General features: G+C 42.0%; 4 protein-coding genes across 8 annotated transcripts; 2 read left to right on the top strand and 2 right to left on the bottom strand.

The window, feature by feature from the left end:
• Positions 1 to 868: 868 nt before the first annotated feature.
• Positions 869 to 3284, bottom strand: mrps14 (mitochondrial ribosomal protein S14). 2 transcript variants are annotated; one of them, XM_030363522.1, is made up of 4 exons: positions 3006 to 3269; positions 2500 to 2649; positions 2010 to 2174; positions 869 to 1398 (listed from the first exon to the last, which is right to left on the bottom strand). In XM_030363522.1, exons 2-4 carry the CDS (start codon positions 2569 to 2571, stop codon positions 1216 to 1218), a joined length of 420 nt encoding a protein of 139 aa, XP_030219382.1. In that variant the 5' UTR covers positions 2572 to 2649; positions 3006 to 3269; the 3' UTR covers positions 869 to 1215. The 2 variants fall into 2 exon arrangements, with proteins under 2 accessions (XP_030219382.1, XP_030219381.1); XM_030363521.1 differs by having other exon boundaries at positions 874 to 1398; positions 3152 to 3284.
• A 219-nt stretch (positions 3285 to 3503) lies between these two features.
• LOC115548715 (G2/M phase-specific E3 ubiquitin-protein ligase) lies at positions 3504 to 10690 on the top strand. Of its 3 annotated transcripts, XM_030363517.1 has the most exons (13): positions 3504 to 3859; positions 4260 to 4379; positions 5198 to 5404; positions 5621 to 5859; positions 5956 to 6056; positions 6183 to 6343; positions 7917 to 8111; positions 8420 to 8506; positions 8608 to 8861; positions 8942 to 9067; positions 9845 to 9985; positions 10152 to 10260; positions 10375 to 10690. In XM_030363517.1, the coding sequence occupies exons 4-13, from the start codon at positions 5638 to 5640 to the stop codon at positions 10590 to 10592; spliced, it is 1614 nt and encodes a 537-aa protein (XP_030219377.1). In that variant the 5' UTR covers positions 3504 to 3859; positions 4260 to 4379; positions 5198 to 5404; positions 5621 to 5637; the 3' UTR covers positions 10593 to 10690. The 3 variants fall into 3 exon arrangements, with proteins under 3 accessions (XP_030219377.1, XP_030219376.1, XP_030219378.1); XM_030363516.1 differs by lacking the exon at positions 4260 to 4379; XM_030363518.1 differs by lacking the exons at positions 3504 to 3859; positions 4260 to 4379; positions 6183 to 6343 and having other exon boundaries at positions 4845 to 5404.
• On the bottom strand, positions 10574 to 13424 carry LOC115548716 (uncharacterized). Of its 2 annotated transcripts, XM_030363519.1 has the most exons (6): positions 12944 to 13411; positions 12701 to 12834; positions 11963 to 12110; positions 11611 to 11859; positions 11228 to 11498; positions 10574 to 10900 (listed from the first exon to the last, which is right to left on the bottom strand). In XM_030363519.1, the coding sequence occupies exons 1-6, from the start codon at positions 13336 to 13338 to the stop codon at positions 10700 to 10702; spliced, it is 1398 nt and encodes a 465-aa protein (XP_030219379.1). In that variant the 5' UTR covers positions 13339 to 13411; the 3' UTR covers positions 10574 to 10699. The 2 variants fall into 2 exon arrangements, with proteins under 2 accessions (XP_030219379.1, XP_030219380.1); XM_030363520.1 differs by lacking the exon at positions 11611 to 11859 and having other exon boundaries at positions 12944 to 13424.
• Positions 13425 to 13825: 401 nt separating this feature from the next.
• On the top strand, positions 13826 to 20540 carry ripk1l (receptor (TNFRSF)-interacting serine-threonine kinase 1, like). Its single transcript, XM_030363515.1, has 11 exons — positions 13826 to 13976; positions 14281 to 14455; positions 14808 to 14964; positions 15205 to 15342; positions 15521 to 15752; positions 16212 to 16361; positions 16873 to 16949; positions 17190 to 17265; positions 17614 to 18216; positions 18368 to 18508; positions 19143 to 20540. The coding sequence occupies exons 2-11, from the start codon at positions 14298 to 14300 to the stop codon at positions 19436 to 19438; spliced, it is 2028 nt and encodes a 675-aa protein (XP_030219375.1). The 5' UTR covers positions 13826 to 13976; positions 14281 to 14297; the 3' UTR covers positions 19439 to 20540.
• The last annotated feature ends 1 nt before the right edge of the window (position 20541 follows it).

A 20541-nucleotide genomic window follows, 5' to 3' on the forward strand; every position in this document is an offset into this window, starting at 1 on the left:
GACAAGGTAGTATGGAAACATGTCGACGAGTTCAAAGCTATAGAATATAGTGAAGGACTATGCAGACTGAGGTGGTTAAGAGACAGAGAGAGAGACAGAGAGATAGACGGAGAAAGAGACTGAGAGAGAGAAAGCGAGACCGAGACAGAGAGAGACTGCAAATGTCTGATGTATTCAAATGATTCTAAATCATCTATTTACATTTAGGCATCCGGTCCTTCTACCGTGTGCCTGCGTGTGTTTCATCGCTGCAACTCTCCGGAAAATGCTAGACGTCTCACTCTTGAATGTTCGATGGTGTGTGTGTGTGTGTGTATCGGAGGTCAGGCATATTAAAATCACCAGGCCGGTGATCACAACACATTAGTTTAGGCCCTTTCATATATTCTTTATGGAGATAATTGACCCTGATTGTCATTTAAATGACTAATTCGGACTGCTCCTGCTACTCATTTCCATTTTCATACTTTAAGTGTGTCTTTATAAAATCGATGTTCAAATGTCATTCCCGATTCTCAAAGACCAAACAGCACAACACAACGAAAATAACAAGCAGGAGCCCCTTTGTCCCGGTGAGGTCCTCACAGTGGGTTTGTTGTCTTACAAAATGTGTGTCTGTGTGTGTGTTTTGACCAAATAAGACAATATTTATTGTAAATAAGATAAAATATTTGCCTTGCTTGATAAACAAAAATATGAAACAATGGGAAAAATATATATGCATAGTTGCTATATCTATGTGTGTGCACAAGCGGGGCAGTGTGTTGAACTTGGTTGGGTTCCTGGGGAGAGTGCTGACGGCCTTTGGAGCAAAACTCAATCTCCCTCTCTGGGCTATTGAATCAGTTTGAATGAACATTACGAATGGTAACATTATGTACATTTATTTCACATGTATGCATAAATAGGAAGTCAAACAAACACATGTAATCATCCATTCAAATTGAGAGAGAGCAAGTGGCAATGCATGAGGCTGGCATGAGCATGAATACATGACAACATTATAGTGGAGAAACCAAATACCAGCCCATCAATATTCATGTTACATAGGATGGTGCCTAGTCCTGATGGACACCAAGGTACTCTGTGGAATGATATTGCAATCATATTTATCCGGAAGATGAGAGAGGCCCAAAATGAGCAACCGTCCGCCGGTTATGGTTCCGTCCCGTGTTCAGCTAGCCATACCCCCTCGGCCACCCGGCTCGTATCCAATCACCACATGGCTCTCATGATCCCGGACATCTGATTGTGGTCTGCAAGGTGACGGAAGACGATGCGGCTGAGCCTCCACCTGCGCTTGACCCCGCGGGGTCGCGAGGTCATCACACACCTGTTGCGGATCCTCACGGGGCAGCTGTCCCGGGGCAGCGCCGCGATCTCTTTGTCCGCCACTTCCTGCAAGAACACACATTTTGGGGTTATTTTTGTAGGAATTTAAAATAAGAAATGTATATTAAAAAAAACAGGTTGTTTGATTCAGACCATGGAGTTGCTAGGAGACAGTATGAATGCTCAATGCATGTGTGAATTATTGTATGGTTATGTACTTAAATCTATTACTTATTAATGATTCATATTTTCCTTCTGTGATTGTGGATGTCAATTGGACAGGAATATCTCATCGTGAAATGATCTCACAAGTGTTAATAAGCCAGGTTAACACTTGCCAAATGTAATTTACAGCTTCCGCTATAATGGTTCATAAAATCCCTAGTACTTTTCTCTGAAATTAAAATCCTCAAGGTTTAACCGGAGCCATGCAGATAGATACAGAGGGATTTATGAACAGTTGTCTTGACTTAGTAAGGTACATTTATAGAGAGAAACATTATATTCATGGTGTCATCTAAATATCATCGAATGAACTGTGTGCATATAGTGAGAAAAACAAAGTTGCACCTGTTACTCTTAGACATATTTCTAGTCATGACAATCCATAACTAACACTAACAAACATTGAGTTTGCAAAGCAATTTGATCCTTACTGTGTTTCAAAAATGACCAACCTGAAGCTCTTTGGGCAGGATAGTATTCTTCCGCAGAGCATTGATTCGTACTCTCTGGTCCGCATAGTCAAACGCCATCTGCCTTCTCTTGACGTCTCTTAGCATCCTCCAGTCCACATAGTAAGATCGAACTTGTTGCACCCGACCCCAGCAGCTCGTCAGGGCCTACAAAGAATCGTTTAGCAATTGCAATATAATAAAACATCCCTGCTGTTTTCGGTGAGTCACCAGGCAGGAAAGCTACATCTAGGCATCAAGCAGTGAAACTCGTAATTTATTATAATTGAACTTGTCATGAAACTTTTCGGGTGTAATATGATAAAATAAATACACATATGTACGTAGATTGGACTGTATTTGTCATTGCAGGTCAACAATTGCTTGTCAATGCTCATTTTGGATCGACACAATATGTCTGTCAACGAATAAGATACAAACTAGAAAGAGGTAACTATCACACATCAATCAATACAAAAGTTATGATTGTCACCTGATTTGGTGCTCCAAGAGTTGAATAAAGGGCATTTAACCCCCGCGAACACGCCAGCCTGCACGCAGCCATGTTTTTCAAAGCTCCTCTGTTTGTGTTTCCTGCTAACGTCGCCCCTCAGCGGCCGGGAGTCTGCGCATTGTGGAGGCGCTGTTTCGAATAATAAAAGGAAAAAGGAAAAAACGGACGAAACAAATTAAAACATGAATATGCAACAAATGAAAATATTCCTACAATGGATATTGATTAATCAATTTAATAAAGTCAATCTAAATCCCAGAATCAGTTAATTATGTGTTGTTTTCAGCCGTTGCATATCTATGTGCAGTGAGTGATACACAGGAATGAATGATACATCACTCCATCATTCGTACTAACTAGTGAATCATGCTGAACTCGTTTACTGTTTGTAAATTGCAAGCGTCGATTAGCAAGAAGTAAGGTTGGGCGCGCAAAGCCCCATTGGGTTTTAAAAGGTTCTTCCTGATTGTATCGCAAATGCTTACCAGTGACATCTGGTGGTTAGAAGACATGATGGCGGCTGTTAATTCAATAGTCCAGGACGAAGCTAAATGCCACTGCCCCGACACTTTGGGTTAACAGAGGACAACGTGTTATGATTCACTTGTGAATAAAAAACGATTAGGCCTACCTGTATGTTTTATTTAAACCATTTTTGCTAGTGCTGAGAAATTTCTGGTACAAGCTCTGACACACTGTGCCGATGCAGATTGCTTTGAGGAAGTTCAAGTGACACGAGCATTGGCGCCTCGATGTCCCCCTTTGCAAAAGGTAGGCTAAATAATAACAAGTGACTCAACGTAACCACACCTGGTATGGAGGACTAAAAGTGCCACAATTAAATAAATAAATACACCATTAAATAATTCCTTAAATGTGTCATTAATTAATTAAAATTGGAATTAAATACATAAATGTTTTATTAAATGTGTCATTAATTCATTAATTAAATACTATTTAATTAATTTACATTTACATTTCATGATTTACATTTACATTTCATGATTTACATTTACATTTCAGGATTTACATTTACATTTCATGATCCTGTGTTGCAGTGCTTCATGAAATGTCAAACTGTCAAACTCGCCCATCAAAGTTGGTAGGCGGATCCTAACGCCTGATTGGTTACCCTGCGCATCAAGTCAAGGCAAATCAATTCCAGATAATGCATTGACGCAGAGCGAGTGAACGCATACGGTTTAAATGTCTAAAAGCTGCCCGGAGCTGCTGCGAGAAGCCGCTAATTTAATAGAAGAGGCTCTGAGCAGAACTCCTCCGGCTCCGACGGCTCAGTCACAGCAGACACCTGCTGCTCCATTACGTACACCCATCCAAGGTAAGCTAAGTAATTTCATGTTAGCCGGGTGTGCTACTAATCACAGCAAGGGCTAGCTAAATTTGCTTCGTGTGTAATACGTTCGTTGTTAATGGTGGGAGCATAAAACTAGTTCGCTAATCGGCTAAATAGTGTGAGCTGATTTTTGGCGGGAGCGTGTCTATGTTCCCCGGGTCCTATGTTCCCCGCTTTGTATGAGACAGGGGAACATATGACCCTTTTAAAAAAAGGGTCATATGTTCCCCGCTTTTCCCAAAAAGGGTCCTATGTTCCCCGATATGTATGTGACCGGGGAACATAGGACCCTTTTTCTGAAAAAGGGTTCTATGTTCCCCAGTTGCGGCGGGGAACATAGGACCCTTTTTTCTGAAAAAGGGTCCTATGTTCCCCTGTCTTCCAGACAGACCATTACTGGACCATTACTTCCACCATTACTGGAAGAGGACGTCTGGTTACGGGAAACCCATTTGATACCTGTTCCACTGTTAAATAGCGGCCCAAATTGGTGGGCGCTATCCTGGTAATTTCTCTGCACAATTTGATTAGCTAAACATTTGTTTAGCCAATTCATGTAAAACTATGAGGGTTTTGATTGACCCGACCCTATATTTCCCTATCCTCGAGCCGGGTCGGGCCGGGCCTTTGATCGAGCGTTTGTGTTTTTTTTTAATCATTGCTTTATTGGCCTAATCTGAGGAGAAATCTATGCCATAAACAGAAATATTATAGGCCTTTATTGCACGGGTCTTCTCAATGCCGTGGAACGCTCCGTTCACTTGCATGGGTAGTGGTCCGGTAACTTCAACCCCAGCGTCTTCGGTTGCTAAGCGACGTCAACGTCTTTGGCGGACTATTTCACTGCTGATCAACACTACGAATGCTGGTAACGAATAATTTGTAAAAAGACACACCATGTGAAGTTATTTTTTCGTTTTGGCAAGTAGCTGTGGATTGTGTAATAAGCGGGATAATGTATAGAACGTCGCCGGTCATTATCGAAAATAAGCCCCTTCAGGGCGAAGCAAGACACCTCCGCTGCACGTCGGTGTCCTGTTCGCCCTGTCGGGGATTATTTTCCCAATGATGACCGGCGTTCTAGATTCATTATTCCTTACATATATATTTAGCAGAGTAGGCCTACGTAACTAATGTGTACAAAGTTACACATGTATTAAAAAAATGTCGGGTTGAAATCGGGCTCGGGCTCATAATATTACATAATACAGAACGTGCTCGGGTCTATTTGGGCTATAGAACCCCCTAGCTCCGGTGTAGCATCCCAAGATAGAAGTTGAGGCTGCTTTAGCTGTCTGGTGACCATTTTTATCTATGTTGCAGCTGAGGTAGCAAGGCTCTTTGCGCCGTATAACGGCGGAGCCAGAAGAAATATCACGAGACGACCAGCTCAAGTCCAAGTGAGTCGAAGAAGCTATACACACACTGTGTGTTGTTTGGCTGACCACAAGGCGGATAAAGTCCCAAGCGTACAGCTTAAAGCGGACCTTCATACTTCAGGACTTGGAGAGCACAAAGTGACATTTTCAGGTCAGTGCGAAACTAGGCATTTACCAAAACCAAAATAAGTTTGTACTGTCCGGCTCGTTGAAATGATTTGCAGTTCTACTCAGCATTTCTTTTTATAGTTATAAATATTTCCTGTTCATATTTGACTCAAACTTAATTGATTTTCATAGTGTGAATAATAGTTATCACAGGCTTATTTGAGTCAATATGAGTTATGATTTTTTTTATTTTCTCCAGGGAATGACAGCAATCCCATGGTCATAACAAACAAGTTGATGGAAGTATTTCCGAAGCTCCAAGAAGGGGGAGGCTTCGAATTTTTAAAAATTGCAGGATCTACACGGAGTCGAAATCTGGCATTGCTTCAGTGTCCCAGCACTGGATACACGCTTGCCTATCTAAAGGATCCAGCTTCGATGATTGGACAGGCTACAATCTTCATTCGTCCGCTTCAACAGGATCTACCCTTCGATTGTGTACATACATTTACAGAGACCTAGTTCAATACATAATCAAAACAAAGCTTACTGGTGACTTTCAATCATTAATTAAACGCTATTTGTTGTTGTTAGGAGAGCTCAAGTTCTGCCTCTGGTCCAGTCATCCCCTGCATCACCTGTCAGAAGGAGGTTCCCTTTTCAGAGATGAAGCTGCACAGATTGAGCTGCAATGGGTATGTACTTCCTAAAGCAATGCAAGGGTCGCATATTAATTTTTCTTTGGGAAAATGTCTCTCTTAAGAGTCTTGTGCACACAAATAAGGGAGTATGACCATAATTTAAATTTTGTTAACTTCAAGGACACCCATGCAGGAATCAGAGAAAGAACAAGAGGGAGGCCCAAGTGATAGTGAGACCGTCAGTGACAGTGTTCCAGTGAGGCCTGGAACATCAGCTGAAAGTGCAGAAGTGCCAGCAGTGATGGTCAACGAGGAGCTGGATAGTAAAGAAGCAGACAGCGGTTTGTGTCATCACGATAGGGTTGCTATAACTGAGCAACTGAAACAAAGTCAATAGAAAAATAACACGATATAATTAGATAAGATAATACAGTTACAGACATTAACCTCTTAAATCCGAGCGCCCCCGGGGGCGGGGGCAGCTGCACCAACGTGTGCTGTAAACAGCTGTAAACAGCACCACCATGCTCCAACATGTCCATGTTGCATACCCACGTAACGGGAAGAAGCTCGGCTAAAAGCCCATGATAACCATTTTTACCTAAACAAAACACAATTCTAACAACAAGCAACTAAATGAGCCCGTAGCAAAACACGCAAAACGTGCATGCGCGCATACTGGCCGTCGCCGATTTCGCTACTCCATGCCACCCACACAAAATAGGTCATATGAAAGCTGAGGCTCCACAAATTCCAATGATATCACTCCCATCACTCTACGACGAAAACTCACCGAACTAGCAACCAAAGAAGAGCAAAATAAACAAAACAAATCAAAAACGTTATACAGTGTGATACTTTTGAATGGCGAATGGTGTTTTTTTTACATGGATTCGGGTCCCTCGATTTGACGTTCCCTCGACTCTATTGGCTCTTACGGTTCGATAGAGGTGTCAATCATCCAAATTGACCAATGCATACCCACGATATCTTGGGTATATCCAGCAGTGGCATGACAGCCCTTAGTGTTTATAGTTAGTAAGTTATAGTTGTTCAAAGTTGCTGCCAGCGTGTTTATATATATATATCTTTATCCCTAGTGATTGTAGTTTTTAGCTGTGTTTTTACCTTTGATTTTACAGTTTGGTTTTATTATATGTATTTCCCAAATATATCTGCTCCAGTTGGAGTCAAACTTCATTTCGATTGTATGGTTTACTTTGACTGGAAAAAATGTATAGAGCCCTGGGTGAATTTTCAAAACAAGTCAAAAATGTTGAATTTGGATGGAATGAATACCTATAGTGATATGTCAGTGAAATAAAATTAGATTTACAGTCTGGTACCTTAGAAAGGTCAAATGGTGCCCAAAAGTGCCCAAATGGCACCATTTAGTCCGCCTGGACCTACCTGTACTAAAACCTCTCTAAAATCACTTTATTAGCATTTATCCTGGAACAGGGTACTCATTAGATGTTGTTATATGTTTCCCTAAAGGTTCTGGGCTACTATCCCATAGTTTCAAGGTGGTATTCACTCTAAGTAATGTGTTTTCTCTAGGCGAAAATTTAAAATTGACATTTCTTACTATGTTCTAGCAGAATTTACTCTGACACAGTAACATCTATATTGATTCTGACACTTCTGCAGTCCCCTCACAGGTGTTACCTTCTTTTTGAAACCAACTTTATTCATATAGCCCTTGTAGTTGTGGAGGCATACTCTATTCATTTTGGGCATGTCATTTCGGGCAGGAGGCCTGTGAAATAGGCCTAGGGCTTAACAGGTTAATAACATGCAACTGGGTTATATTTTCTAACTGTTCCTATATTTAAATTTTGTTCAGAATGCTGTTTTGCTGTTGTCTTGGATGTCTCTCTGGAATAGATAACATTATTGTTGTTGTTTGTTTAGAATGGAAGCTTATTGAAGAACCGTCTCAAGCTGCCAAAGTTTTCAAAGAGAATCTGCTGAAGGAACATGCATCTGGGACACCACTTCGAATGAAGATGGATTTAAGGGACTCTGAAGAGGACAGGGAACGGGAACTTCTCTTGTTCTATAAACAGCAGCAAGAATGGGCATGTCCACTTCATTGTACTCTTGTTGGTAAGCAATATAAAGTTTGTAAAATAAATGTATAAGTAAAGTTTATACCACTCAAGTATCTTATATGGAATTGTTAAATGGGAGAATGGAATCCAAACAACTATATAATTGATGACCACTAATGAAAATATACCATGCAATATTCTCCTGTAATCTGAAAGAATCAATATTAAGGATGCTATTCTAGAATTACAGCCAATAGAATATTGACTATTTTTTCCCTTGCTTGTTAAATGTTAACTTATCCAGTTACCTGTATTAGTCAGCCACTGTTTTTCCACTGTGTTATTCTCAGTATTTTATTTCAGGTGATGCTGCTGTCGGAGAGGGAGTGATGAGGTACTTTCTGACAACGGTGATATCCAAACTCCAATTTGGATTCAGTCTAGATCTTGGTAAGTCTCTTACTATTTGAAGGTTAATATGTACTTTTAAAAATGTATTTAAGTGGTTTAATTGTTGTGACTTTATCCCCTGCTCTCTTGATATTTTACAGGAGGAATGGGCCGAACACTGCTGTTTGAGGGTGAACCTGACCATCTTGTTCCAGCAGCATCAGAGGCACTCATTGAAAGCAATCTCTTCCGGGTTGCAGGAAGGATGTTGGCCCACAGCTTTCTGCATGACGGTCCCCATGTCACAGGATTAAGTCCTGCTGTGATTCATGTACTGTTCAATGGGGATCCTGAAATGGCAACTGTTGTTACAGAAGACTGTCCTGATCTGCACATCAGGAGTATCATAAAACTGGTATGTAACATATAAGAAACTTTGTCTTGCAAAAAATATTGTTTGGGCAAATATAATAACTTGTACGGTCTTGATTCTAGCTTGAACAAGAAGAACTCACACCAGAACAGAAGGACACAGTTTCAGATCTTTCCATGTCTTGGGATCTTCCAGCAGTCACCAAAACAAATCGGAGATGGCTACATAACAAACTTCTACTCCATGCAGTGAGTTCCTGCTGGTTAAGTCACATAATTCATTGCTGTAGTTGTTGAAATTATAGTTATAATTATAAGTGTTGTAAACTCTGGCTTGTTATGTTATCACTGGCAGAGATGGAAAAGGCCAAATTTCAGTGGTGAAATTCATGCTATGAATACTTAATGATATTTAGTCTTTGCCTATTGTCATGTTAGTCCTTCAAAACCACCATTTAATGTATATACAGTTTTAAAAAATCACACTACAGTAAATTGAGAGCAGCTTAACAACACATGTCTGGTTATGTGAATTTGCTTTTTGATAATCTACTTTAAAAAGGTGATACAGTCAAGAGTTCACCACTGTTAACTTCTTTCATTTACAGTTTTTAAACATTCGCAATAGACACAAGTTGCTGAAATTTAGAAAGTGGAATTCCCCCATTTATCCATTAGTTATGTCTTAAGCAGAACATTTTTGTCAAGTGTGCATGAAGCACCGCATATTCTCAATCACAGGCAAACTGGGACTGTAGACAGGACAACTAGCACTCTTTAACTTGTCATCCAGGTAGAATGTGATTTGTTGCAAAATGAAGGGAAAATACACATGTAAATAGTGGCATACATTATTTTAAAATGTGTAAATGTCTTGTAAAGGGTTGCTATATTCTGTACTAGAGTTTGAATGGATTTTATAAAGCACTTTATTGTGCTTTTATGAACATTTTCCCTACTATGCCAACTTTTGTAAAATTTGGGTTGAGGATTTGGACTGTAATATGGGTCGGTTCTGTCTCTTAGGTCATTGGGAGGACCATGCGCCAGATCAAACAGTTGAGAAAGGGACTGAAAGATGTGATGGTATGGCCCCTGCTGACATCTAGGCCAGATGTTGTCCCACTTATTTTCCCCAAAATGGCTGAAATGCAGTTCACACCCCAGGTAAGTCAGTAATTTAGTTATATTTGTCACTTTACTTGATGAATTTACATGTATTTTCAATGACTGAGCTGGTTATTTTTCCTTTTACCAAGAATGTGATCTGCATATTCCTTCACCAAAATAAATTCTCCCTTTTAAAATAATTACAATTTGTGTATTCTTTAAGATGCTCCTACAAAAAATCACATGGCCAGTTGAGGACAGTGATGATGAAGACTTTGACTTAGAGTCCACGTGCCGCGTCACTGGCTTTCTAAGGTTGTTCATTGAAACAGGTATAAACACCTTATTTGGCTAATGCATTGCTCTCTTTACAAATGCTTCTATGTCTCATGGATAGATGTGATCAATTAGAACTAAATGTCTTGAATCCATTTTATGACTTTTAGCTTCATCAGGTACCCTGGCCCAGCTGTTGACATTCTGGGTTGGCTGGGAGATGCTTCCTCCCAAACTGAGAGTGGAGATTTCTGGGGGAACCCTTCCTACGTCCTCCACATGCTTCGAAACACTAAAGCTGCCAGCTCATTTCAAAACCTACATGGATTTTGAGGAAGCACTTGTCTCTGCCATAAATAGTGCACAGACTGGATTTGGACTTGTTTAATTTTTTCAGACAGATGTCATTGAATGCACTGTTAAGTAGGTCAGGTCAATTGACACAAGTTCAGTGTCTTTGAAAACTAATAAACAAATAAAACACTGGGTTGGACATCAGTCTGCTATGATTCTTGATAAAACTTGCACAGTCTCTACGTATAATCTAAGTGCATCAGTTAAAGAAACTCCTGGAGCTGGCAAAATGGCAACCTCTTCATCTGAGAGCTCACGGGCCAGCTGAACCTCAGGGACTGACACAGTGCCTCCATGAAGACTGTGAGGTCCGTTCCAGTCGATCCCATACTCTTCAGGAACCTGAATGGAGGACAAGCATGATCAATCTTGTACTTAAAACTAGTTTGACATGTCATTACACAATGTAGTTAAGATTGTTATTTTTGGTCACCAAGTCGGTGAGAAATTAAATGTTGCCTATTCAATTGTTGTTTTGTAAAATAATACAGTTGTGCATAGTATGCACCGTAAAAATTACAGCTCAGAGGTTGATCTTTGAAAGCTCAGGAGACTGAAGAAACTATAACCTATGTTTCATTTAAAGTAGCACGTTTAGCACAATATCTTGTCCCATTATTCCTTTGGGGAAACAGACAGTGAAGTGTTCAAAGTTGATTGTTCTTTAACCTCAGTAGGATCCTCCATAGGGCCTTGCTCTCTGTATCTTCTCCAGAGTTGCTGTGGCGACTGATTCCTTTCAGTTCTAAGACCATGAAAGTTCCAAGCATCTCGGAAAGAGTCGAGGCTTTGCTGAATTAGTGGAAGGAAGATCCGGTGCAGTGCGAAAAGATGGACTTCATTGTCTGGATTCAGTGTTCCCTGATCTTGCAATGAAGTGAAAATCTGATAGAAGAGGTCCAGGGCATGTTCATAAACATCTCTCCACATCCTCTCTATTCTGTGTTAAGGATAAAATTGACAAATTGTTAATTTACGTGACATATGCTAAAGAAGTACATTAAACTGGTACGTTTGTTTTGTGAGCCTAGTTGTCAAACATATTTATTTACCGCTGATTGTGGACACTTCTGCCTGTGATGTGTGAATTCCTGTCGGTACCTCTGCTTCTGATCATGAATTCTGCTACATCTGCATTCTCCCCCCCTTTATCAGACCGTACCCTTGATGGCAGCCCATACTGCTCGGCAGCGGCAATAAAGCTCTGTAAGACCGTCTGAGCACGATTATTGCCAGCCACAGTCAGGTAGACCACTAAACGACTGAATCCATCCACCCCACCATGGACAACAAATCTCCACCTGTCAGCCAATTGTGAACACATGAAAAATAACAACTTTATTGTAAAGCAATTCTAATGAAACATCTAGAAAGATGCATTGTTTATTTACTTATATCACTGACCTGATGAGCTTATGGTGGCCATCTATATGCCACAAAGAGTTTGGGCCAGGAACAGAATACTGTCGTCGTCTTAATACACGCAGCCTTAGACGTCTCATGTAGACTCCCTCTGCATCGACTCTGCGTAAAGACTCTTGCAGTCTTGAGACTGAGGGGAGGAAAATAAAACGAATAACCACACACTCACTGGCTACTTATTTTGAGGAAATAGTGGTGTCATAATGAAAGACATGACGTGTGTATTTTCTATTTTGGATTTTTGAATGATTTTTTGTTTAAGAAGACTCATTCCCCCTGGGTTGTATGCAGTAAGCGAGGTGTGTTTATTTACGTTGCATGTCATGTTAATTAGGTTTGTTGTCCCGTTGTCATGGCGACCACTGCGGTCCAAAGGAAGTCCGGTTTTCGCTACGGCTAGGATACTTGTTACAACTGTATTTGTGTTATCGCTCCTCCAGTGATAAGCCAGGTCTTGATTTTAAATACAGGGCTTTAATGATCGTCAACCCGTGAGAACCAGGTCAAAGAAAGAAGATATAAATGAACAAAAAATAATGCTGTATGAATGTCTAATAAAGCTTGCGTCATAACATAAATACAACTAATCATCTGACACTGGAGGTCTGCAGCCAGACCCCTCGCAACGTCTTTCCATAAGCGGACTTCCTTCACCTTTCAAAGGGCAGAGCTCTGTATTAAAAAAATAAATGTAAATAATGCTCATATTAATATACTCACTTGGAACACGCACACCTCTTGCATTCAGATGACCGCGCATTAGCTTGTAGCCGGTGTTTGGATGTCTTCTGTGAATTTCACTTACAATACGGTCTAACTCCTCATCACTCATAGCTGAATAGAGGTCTGTCTTTCTGCACAAACAAAATATCAACATCAAGTAATGTTACCTTAAACATAATATCCTTTCTGAGTGGATGAGACCAGCAATCCCTAAACTGAATTAAAAAAAAGTGTAAATACCTTAAACCGTTTTGTTTCATGCGCCTCCTGATGGTCCTCTTTGACACTCCGAACATCGCTGCAATTTGACCCGCGGGTAAGCCACTAAGAACTTGATGCTCCAGAACTGCACTCGGTATGTCAAACGCCAAACGCCCCGGTCCCTGTGTGTGTTGGGCCTGATGCTCCCTGGTACCAGAGAAGCGGTGGACTACTTCTTCTAAATTTGCAGTCACTCTATAATCAATATCTTGGTCAGAAAGTGCGGAAATAACTCCAAGAACTTCAATAAATTCCTCTGCTTTACTCGCTACATGCTCTGGGTCAGCAGGTCCTGCTTCCACATCCTCTGCTAAATCTAAAACGTCTCTCACCAACTCCCTAGAAAGTTCATGAAGATCCTCCATCATCATCATCTTCTTCTTCTTCTTCACACTCTAGATAAAGTTTAAGTTCAAATCAGTTTGACAGTTTAACAATTCCTCTTCTTCTTCTGCATTACCGCCACCTACTGGTATGGAGTGCTCCATTTTCTTTATCCAAGCACTCTACTTCAGACCAAAGCAATGGATCAGACTCGATTAGCGTTAGCCCCACCCACCGATTTTGATGGGCGAGTTTGACAGTTTTACATTTCATGAAGCACTGAAACACAGGATCATGAAATGTAAATGTAAATCATGAAATGTAAATGTAAATCATGAAATGTAAATGTCAATTAATTAAATAGTATTTAATTCCAATTTTAATGAATTAATGACACATTTAATAAAACATTTATGTATTTAATTCCAATTTTAATTAATTAATGACACATTTAAGGAATTATTTAATGGTGTATTTATTTATTTAATGGTGTATTTATTTATTTAATTTTGGCACTTTTAGTCCTCCATAACCTGGGGCGTGGCGTGGCGTGACGTTATCCAACGTGCTGCTCGGCGCTTGACTTGTCGGGCTGGACCGTGGTAGTTTCACTACGCATTCTGCAACCAGAAGTGATTCCCTTCCCGGAACCGTTCTTGGAATAATTCACATTTTTGCTATGAGATAGGTAAATACATTGCTTCATTTTTTGCTGTACTCTTAACACAATGACATGTCGATAACAGCGATATTTGTTTCTAATTGTAATTGTCAAAAAATGTAGTTGGAGAAGTTTGGCTTACTTTTGCAGCCCTTGCGCCTGGACTTCTGTTCCTACAAACCGAATCGCCCAGATTGAGCACCCTTTAGAAAATGGATCGCAATTGAATTGTGTCACGTTATTACAACATATGTAACGGGCAATATTCCGGTTATGGCGTGTATATAGTATATAGCCTACTTTGTTAAACGTGTTGTCTCTATTTCCCTAGAACTTCAGGCCCGTATAATGGCCAGTTCACTCGAAACTTTTCGAATCCGATCAGCTGATATTTTAACCAAAGACCCGCTCGACTACGGAGGATTCGGTGAAGTCTTCTTATGCCGCCACAAAACCCTCGGACCTGTGGTCCTGAAGGCTGTGTTCACTGGCCTTCTTCGAAACGAGTGAGTTCTCTGTTCAGTGCGCGTCAACATTGGAAATCCCCTTCTCCTTACAGCATCTATTGTTTATAATGCATGTATATTCACTGGTTCAATTAGTTTAGAGTTGAATGTTTATTACGTGGTAGACCAGTTCATCAACCCTTATCTAATCATAAATGACGAATGCCTACATTGAAGCCATTAACTTTATTAACTTTATTTTCCTCATGATGTTCCTCTTTTCATCGAGAAAATACCCACTTATTTTAATTCTTGTTTTACGCCTATCTATACACAGTAACTGTTGACCTTTCGTGTTTTTTTTTAAATTGTACTTATTGATTCAAAAAATCTTTTCCCCGTACCTTCACAGAGATAGTAAGAGATCGCTGCAGGAGGAGGGGGCCCTGATGACCAAACTGTGCCATGAGCGTGTGGTGAAGCTTCTGGGTGTCATTATGGAGGACGGGGACTACTCCCTGGTCATGGAGCTCATACCAATGGGCAATCTGAAGTCCATGCTTCAACAGGTATGGATTCTATTCGTGTTATCATATTATATAGTTCAGTGTTCTGTGTGGTCCCCGACCGGACCTCTAGCGGGTATGCGGAGGTACTGCATGAGACGCAATGAAATCCCTAATAACAAAACAAAAGACATGTAAATATGACAGTCAGTAAGACTACAGTTTTATTTTCTGTATGTTGATTGGCGATGGTTCATATTTTATTGGAAGCATGTCAAATATCCTGCCATCGGTTTCTCACAGGTTACAGTGCCAATATCGATCAGGGGCAGAATCGTTCTCGAGATTCTGGAAGGAATGGTTTACCTCACAGAAAATAATGTCATACACAAGGACTTGAAGCCGGAGAACATCTTAGTGGACCAGGACTTCCACATCAAGGTAGACAATGCTTTAATCATCACAGGGTTACACCTGTGTGTGGAGAGGCATGTGTGTCCGTGTGAATACTTAACATGTTGTGCGCTCTTTTATGTAAAGCACTTTGAATTGCAAATCTTGTACGAAATGTGCTATATAAATAAAGTCTGACTTACTTACTTACTCTATTCGATCCCAGATCGCTGACCTCGGCCTGGCCACTTGCGAGTCCTGGAGCAAGCTGACTCGGGAGGAGTCCCGCAGGAAGAGCCGCTCAGTGGCCACGGCGGGCACCCAGGGGGCCGGCACGCTGAGCTACATGGCCCCTGAGCACCTGGAGGACATCAACATCCGCTCCACGGAGAAGTCTGACGTCTACAGCTTCGCCATCGTGCTGTGGGTCATCCTCACCGGCCGAGACCCTTACGAGAGTGAGTCCTTACGGGAGTGAGCCCGCCATAGCATTTGTTTAGAAAATGCTGACAACCTCCATCATTGTCTAAACCATCACAGTCTGTTGTACAAAAAGCAACAACTAAATGTAGTGGTGAATACTTGCCTGTGAACACCATTGGAAGGTGCGGTTTGGTGAGGTTCTCAGTGAATGGGCTCTGTGGCTGCATTACTATGTTATTGCTTGTCTGTCAAATGTACTTTTCTTTTGTTGTGCCGCAAAACAAATCGCGTTCAGCTCGTTGTTTTTTGGAGGGTGGCTGCAAACATCAGTGACACCTTCACACAGTGACCGACGGCAATAGAAATAAAAGGAAAGGCCGAGGAGGGATACTATTTGTTTCCTGTGTTGTCCATCTCTGTGAGCCTTAAAGTAATGCATCGTAGGGCCCAGCAGGCCAGCAGGGCGGCCAGTCACTTGTTCCTCTCCCCTCCAGACGCCCGAAACGAGAACCAGGTGTGCATGTGTGTCCGCAATGGAAACCGCCCAGCGGAGGACCTCATCGCGGAGGACATTCCCCGCGAGATGGTGGATCTCATGAAGAGCTGCTGGCACAAGGACCCGAAGCTGAGGCCCACATTTCAGGGTACGCCTCTTTTGGATTTTCGATGTGTGTGCGTGTGTGTGTGTCATAAATATTTTAAAGTAACATCAAAATAATACAATCTTGTATTCTCTGATATATTTTTCTCGATAGAGAACGATTATTTGTATGCTAATATTAAGAATAATATTAATAACGTAGTAGTAATAATAATAATTATTATTATAGAATGTATATACTATTATTTGTATAGTATATGTAGTGATAAGTGTAGTGTAAAATTGCTAAACTTTTCTGAAACTCAGCTAATCAATTATGCCCATGTTACTACTATTGGAACATCATCCATGTGATTTGCTTAAATGCCATGTCTCTCAGAAACAAGTTTAATGTTGTTTCCATGAGTGTATTTCCGCTGTGGTGCCCAGATGTACAGTGTGTGCAGTGCAATGTTTGGAGAATGTCATGTCTTGCAACCAAACTTAATGTCATTATGTCAGTCTCAGATCTCCTCTCTATTTCTCTCTCTCTTCCTCCTTCTCTCCTTCTCTAGAGGGTTACAAGATGTTCCTACCTTTCTACACGGAAAATCTCGAAGACTTAATTGAGAAGGATTCCCATCATTTGAGGGTAAGTGTTTCTCTTGCTCCTGACGAAAAGTAAGTCGCTTTGGATAAAAGCGTCTGCTAAATGTCTTGATGTAAATGTTAAAACGTTATTTTTATGTAGTCAGGTGACCTTGTGTTCAGTCATGTTCGTTGAAAACAACGAACCATAGCAATTGTTTAAAGTGGCTCTTCACAACATTGCCTTGGCCCCACCAATACGCTTTATGCTGATCTTGATTCCTCTGACCTACACACCCCGCAGGAAATGTACGATGGTCCCGAAGGGCTGGTGGAGAAGTTGAAAACCCTAACTATCCCCTCTGAGTCTGCATCAGCAGGTGATAATTCTCATCAATGAATTCAAAGCCTGTACCGTCATGACTAGGGGTGCAACGGATCACGGATGATCCGTGATCCTTAGGATCAACACTCACGGTTCGGAACGAACGTGATCCGCGTATTGGCTAACTGCAAAACAAAAAGAAGAAGAATGTTTTTAGATATTTCAATATTTGATGTAAAATAAGAGTGATTCATTGTTGATGTTGAAATAAAACCAAAAAAGCATTTGAAAGCTAAGTCACATTTGTTAGCCAAGTCTTGTTATCTTTTTATTGGTGTTGCTTCTGAAGAACACACCTCCAGAAGCGCAGGCATAAAATCCGAATACTGATCCCTCCATGCAGACGGCCCCGCCTCCCTGCTGAGCTCAGACCGAAGCGGCCCCTCCCTTGGCCCCTCCCTGGGCCCCGTGGAGGCCAGCGTGGAGGACCTCCACTACGAGGTGCCCGCCGACCCCATCCAGACAGACGCCCAGGGGGTGGGGGCGGAAGGCCCCCACGCCACCAGCCTGGAGCAGAAGCTGGACAGGGAGCTGCAGTACCACAAGAACGGCAGCTACACCTTCGTGGGCCAGCCGCACTCGGCCGACCCCAGCCAGCCCGACCACAGCCGGCTACGACGCGCCGTCTCGGAGCTTCCCCAGCACCCGGGGATGTCCTCGGTGCGCCCGGCGACCGCCGAGCCCTCGGAGGACGGCTGCTACCGCCCCGACATGGGCATCTACGAGTCGATGGTGTCCGCGGCGTCCTCGGCCAAGTCTCACCACAAGTCCACTGTGTCCAGCAACCCGTCCCTCGCCGAGCACCGGCTCGTCCCTCCGGAGCAGGCCTCGGCCTACGAGCGACAGAAGTCGTGGCCGACGTACCCAGTCCCGGACACGGCGGCGGCCGACTACCCCGCCGGGCTCCGCTTCACTCCAAACACGATCGGCCCCCTGCAGGATACAGGTGCTGAAGGAGGGGGTTTGTTCTCCTGGTTTTTTTTGGTTTCTGCTGCTCTTCGGCAAATGCTAGATGTCTGACTAGGTTCCTCTTGAAGTGACAAGTGTGTGTGTGTGTGTGTGTGTGTGTGTGTGTGTGTGTGTGTGTGTGTCCACAGGTTACCAGGGTTGGTGCATCCAGAACGCGAGTGCTATCCAGATTGGTAATAACAACTCTCTGAGCATCAGGGGCTCAGACTCCAGTCTGGGTGGGCCGTCCAACTCTATGCTGCAACTCAAACAGGCTCTCCTGAAATATGGTAAGGGTGGCGTTCACTTTCTCTTCGTTATATACAGTTTATCACACTTATGTTGCGCAGAGTCTATTAGAGGAAAGTTCATTTCTTAATTACAAATCTCACAAGGTGTATTTCATAAATGTGATACATTTATGAAATCCATTCATCCATAAAGCCATCATTTTGTGATATTTAAAAGTGATTCGAACTAGTGGACCATATTTCAACGATGTGAAACACATCATGAAGAAAAGGAAAAAACGGTTTTGTGCTTTTGGTCATCAGCTGACCAAATAGTGAAACCGTTCCATTGCCTCAGATATCATTTGGCAAACATCCCCAAGTCACTGTCGCTCTTTAATATCCATGAGCACGTTGCTTCTGTACATCTGGTCGAACAAAAAACTCTGCGTTTGTAAGCCCAAAGCACACACGGCGCAACCGTATCCTCCTATTTGAAGTGGGACACAAACAACAGACAGAATTATGTTATTTCAGCAGAGCCAAGAACAGGAAGGGCGAATAAAGCAGGGTCAGTATCTTTTCACCTGTTTCGAAAGGAACCCACATTTTCAAACAGTTATGTTATCACCAAGGCTGTGGTGCCTCGGGGGTGAACACGAAGCACACCATCTCTTCTGACCGTTCCCCACAGACGACCAGGCGGTGACTGAGGAACACCTGAACCTGCTGAGGGACAACATCGGCTCCAACTGGAAGCGCTGCGCTCGGCGCCTGGGTCTGACCAACGTGGAGGTGGAGGCGGTGGACCACGACTACTGCCGCGACGGGCTGCATGAGATGGTGCACCAGATGCTAGAGCGCTGGAGGATGAAGGAGGGCAGCTTGGGCTGCACTGTGGGCAAGCTCTGCCAGGCACTGGGTAGCCACATCCCCGTGGACGTGATCCAGAAACTGTTGTCCGCCTGCCAGAAGAGCAGCTCCACCTGAATGGGAGGGAGATGGCAGCACAAAGGATAGGGAGTTGAATTTACAACCCCTCCAAAAATCAAAGCCATCTCTTTCCAAGCAAAGTCCTTCCCATTAAGTACTTAAGATATGGTTGGGTCATGATTCTCTCTCTCGCTCTTTCTCTCTTTCTTTCCTTCCTTCCTTCCTTCCTTCCTTCCTTCCTTCCTTCCTTCCTTCCTTCCTTCCTTCCTTCCTTCCTTCTTCAGAGGGATAAAGATGTTCTTTCCTTTCTACAAGAAAGTCTGGAAGACTTAATTGGGATGGATTCTCTTCCATTTAGTTGAAAGTGAATTTTCTCAGCCGTACAGACTGATCAGTTTACAGTTTTGGTTTATACCAACACCTCTCACTACAGCCTGATGCTGTAAGTCGAACACAAACTGTTTTTGACACACAATGTAAGAACATAATGTGTTGGTTTTTGGTTTGCAGCAGCGGGCTGAGGCAAATTCACTCAACAAGTACAAACGTACTTCCAATATCCTGATGAGAGAAAATCAAAAATTCTCCAATTGTTAGATGTTTACTGTTTTTGGGGGATTCAACTGTATATCTGGCATTTACCCGGGCGCGATGGATGTATTTGAGCCAAAAACCTGAACCATAACATGAAACATAATAATGATTTTATTTAGTGTGGAAGGCATAGTGAATTAAGTAGTTGTGTCATCATCATTAATAATAACATTTGAAAATGTACCGGGTATTCTTATGAATGTGAATTATGTTGAAATGTGCAATTTTCTTATATACTATTATATGTATAAATTTCTTTCAACTGTTCCACTACAATAAGATGTAGAACAATAAATATGCTTCCTGTGCAAATGTATGCAATTAGCAAGCTGGTTGCTAATGGCTTCTGTGCTATCACCCTATAGTATAAAGGCAAGACTATTTGTTATCTTGTAAAGGTATTTTTAAATGATAAGTTTGACCAGTGCTTTCAATGGTCAGCTCACTGTAATGTGTTTGTGTGAGTATGTATGTATGTGGGAGTAAGGACAACGAAGTTGCATATCACTAGTGCTGATTCATTTTCCAAATATAAATTTCAAATAAAATAAAAAGTTTTGTGTAAT

This window comes from Gadus morhua, chromosome 8 (assembly GCF_902167405.1).
Source record: "Gadus morhua chromosome 8, gadMor3.0, whole genome shotgun sequence".
Taxonomy (NCBI): Eukaryota; Metazoa; Chordata; class Actinopteri; order Gadiformes; family Gadidae; genus Gadus; species Gadus morhua.

Excerpts from the sequence above, each read along its gene's own strand:
- mrps14 (XM_030363522.1), bottom strand. The coding sequence starts at position 2,571 with ATGGCTGCGTGCAGGCTGGCGTGTTCGCGGGGGTTAAATGCCCTTTAT. Across the intron at positions 2,175-2,499 it reads CTCTTGGAGCACCAAATCAG|GCCCTGACGAGCTGCTGGGG; the intron begins GTGACAATCATA and ends GATTCTTTGTAG. Across the intron at positions 1,399-2,009 it reads TCCTGCCCAAAGAGCTTCAG|GAAGTGGCGGACAAAGAGAT; the intron begins GTTGGTCATTTT and ends GTGTTCTTGCAG.
- LOC115548715 (XM_030363516.1), top strand. The coding sequence starts at position 3,727 with ATGTCTAAAAGCTGCCCGGAGCTGCTGCGAGAAGCCGCTAATTTAATA. Across the intron at positions 9,986-10,151 it reads AAATGCAGTTCACACCCCAG|ATGCTCCTACAAAAAATCAC; the intron begins GTAAGTCAGTAA and ends GTATTCTTTAAG. Across the intron at positions 10,261-10,374 it reads AAGGTTGTTCATTGAAACAG|CTTCATCAGGTACCCTGGCC; the intron begins GTATAAACACCT and ends TATGACTTTTAG.
- LOC115548716 (XM_030363519.1), bottom strand. The coding sequence starts at position 13,338 with ATGATGATGATGGAGGATCTTCATGAACTTTCTAGGGAGTTGGTGAGA. Across the intron at positions 12,111-12,700 it reads AAGAGGTGTGCGTGTTCCAA|TCTCAAGACTGCAAGAGTCT; the intron begins GTGAGTATATTA and ends TCCTCCCCTCAG. Across the intron at positions 11,499-11,610 it reads AGAAGTGTCCACAATCAGCG|AATAGAGAGGATGTGGAGAG; the intron begins GTAAATAAATAT and ends TCCTTAACACAG.
- ripk1l (XM_030363515.1), top strand. The coding sequence starts at position 14,298 with ATGGCCAGTTCACTCGAAACTTTTCGAATCCGATCAGCTGATATTTTA. Across the intron at positions 16,950-17,189 it reads AGGATTCCCATCATTTGAGG|GAAATGTACGATGGTCCCGA; the intron begins GTAAGTGTTTCT and ends CACACCCCGCAG. Across the intron at positions 18,509-19,142 it reads ACAGGCTCTCCTGAAATATG|ACGACCAGGCGGTGACTGAG; the intron begins GTAAGGGTGGCG and ends CGTTCCCCACAG.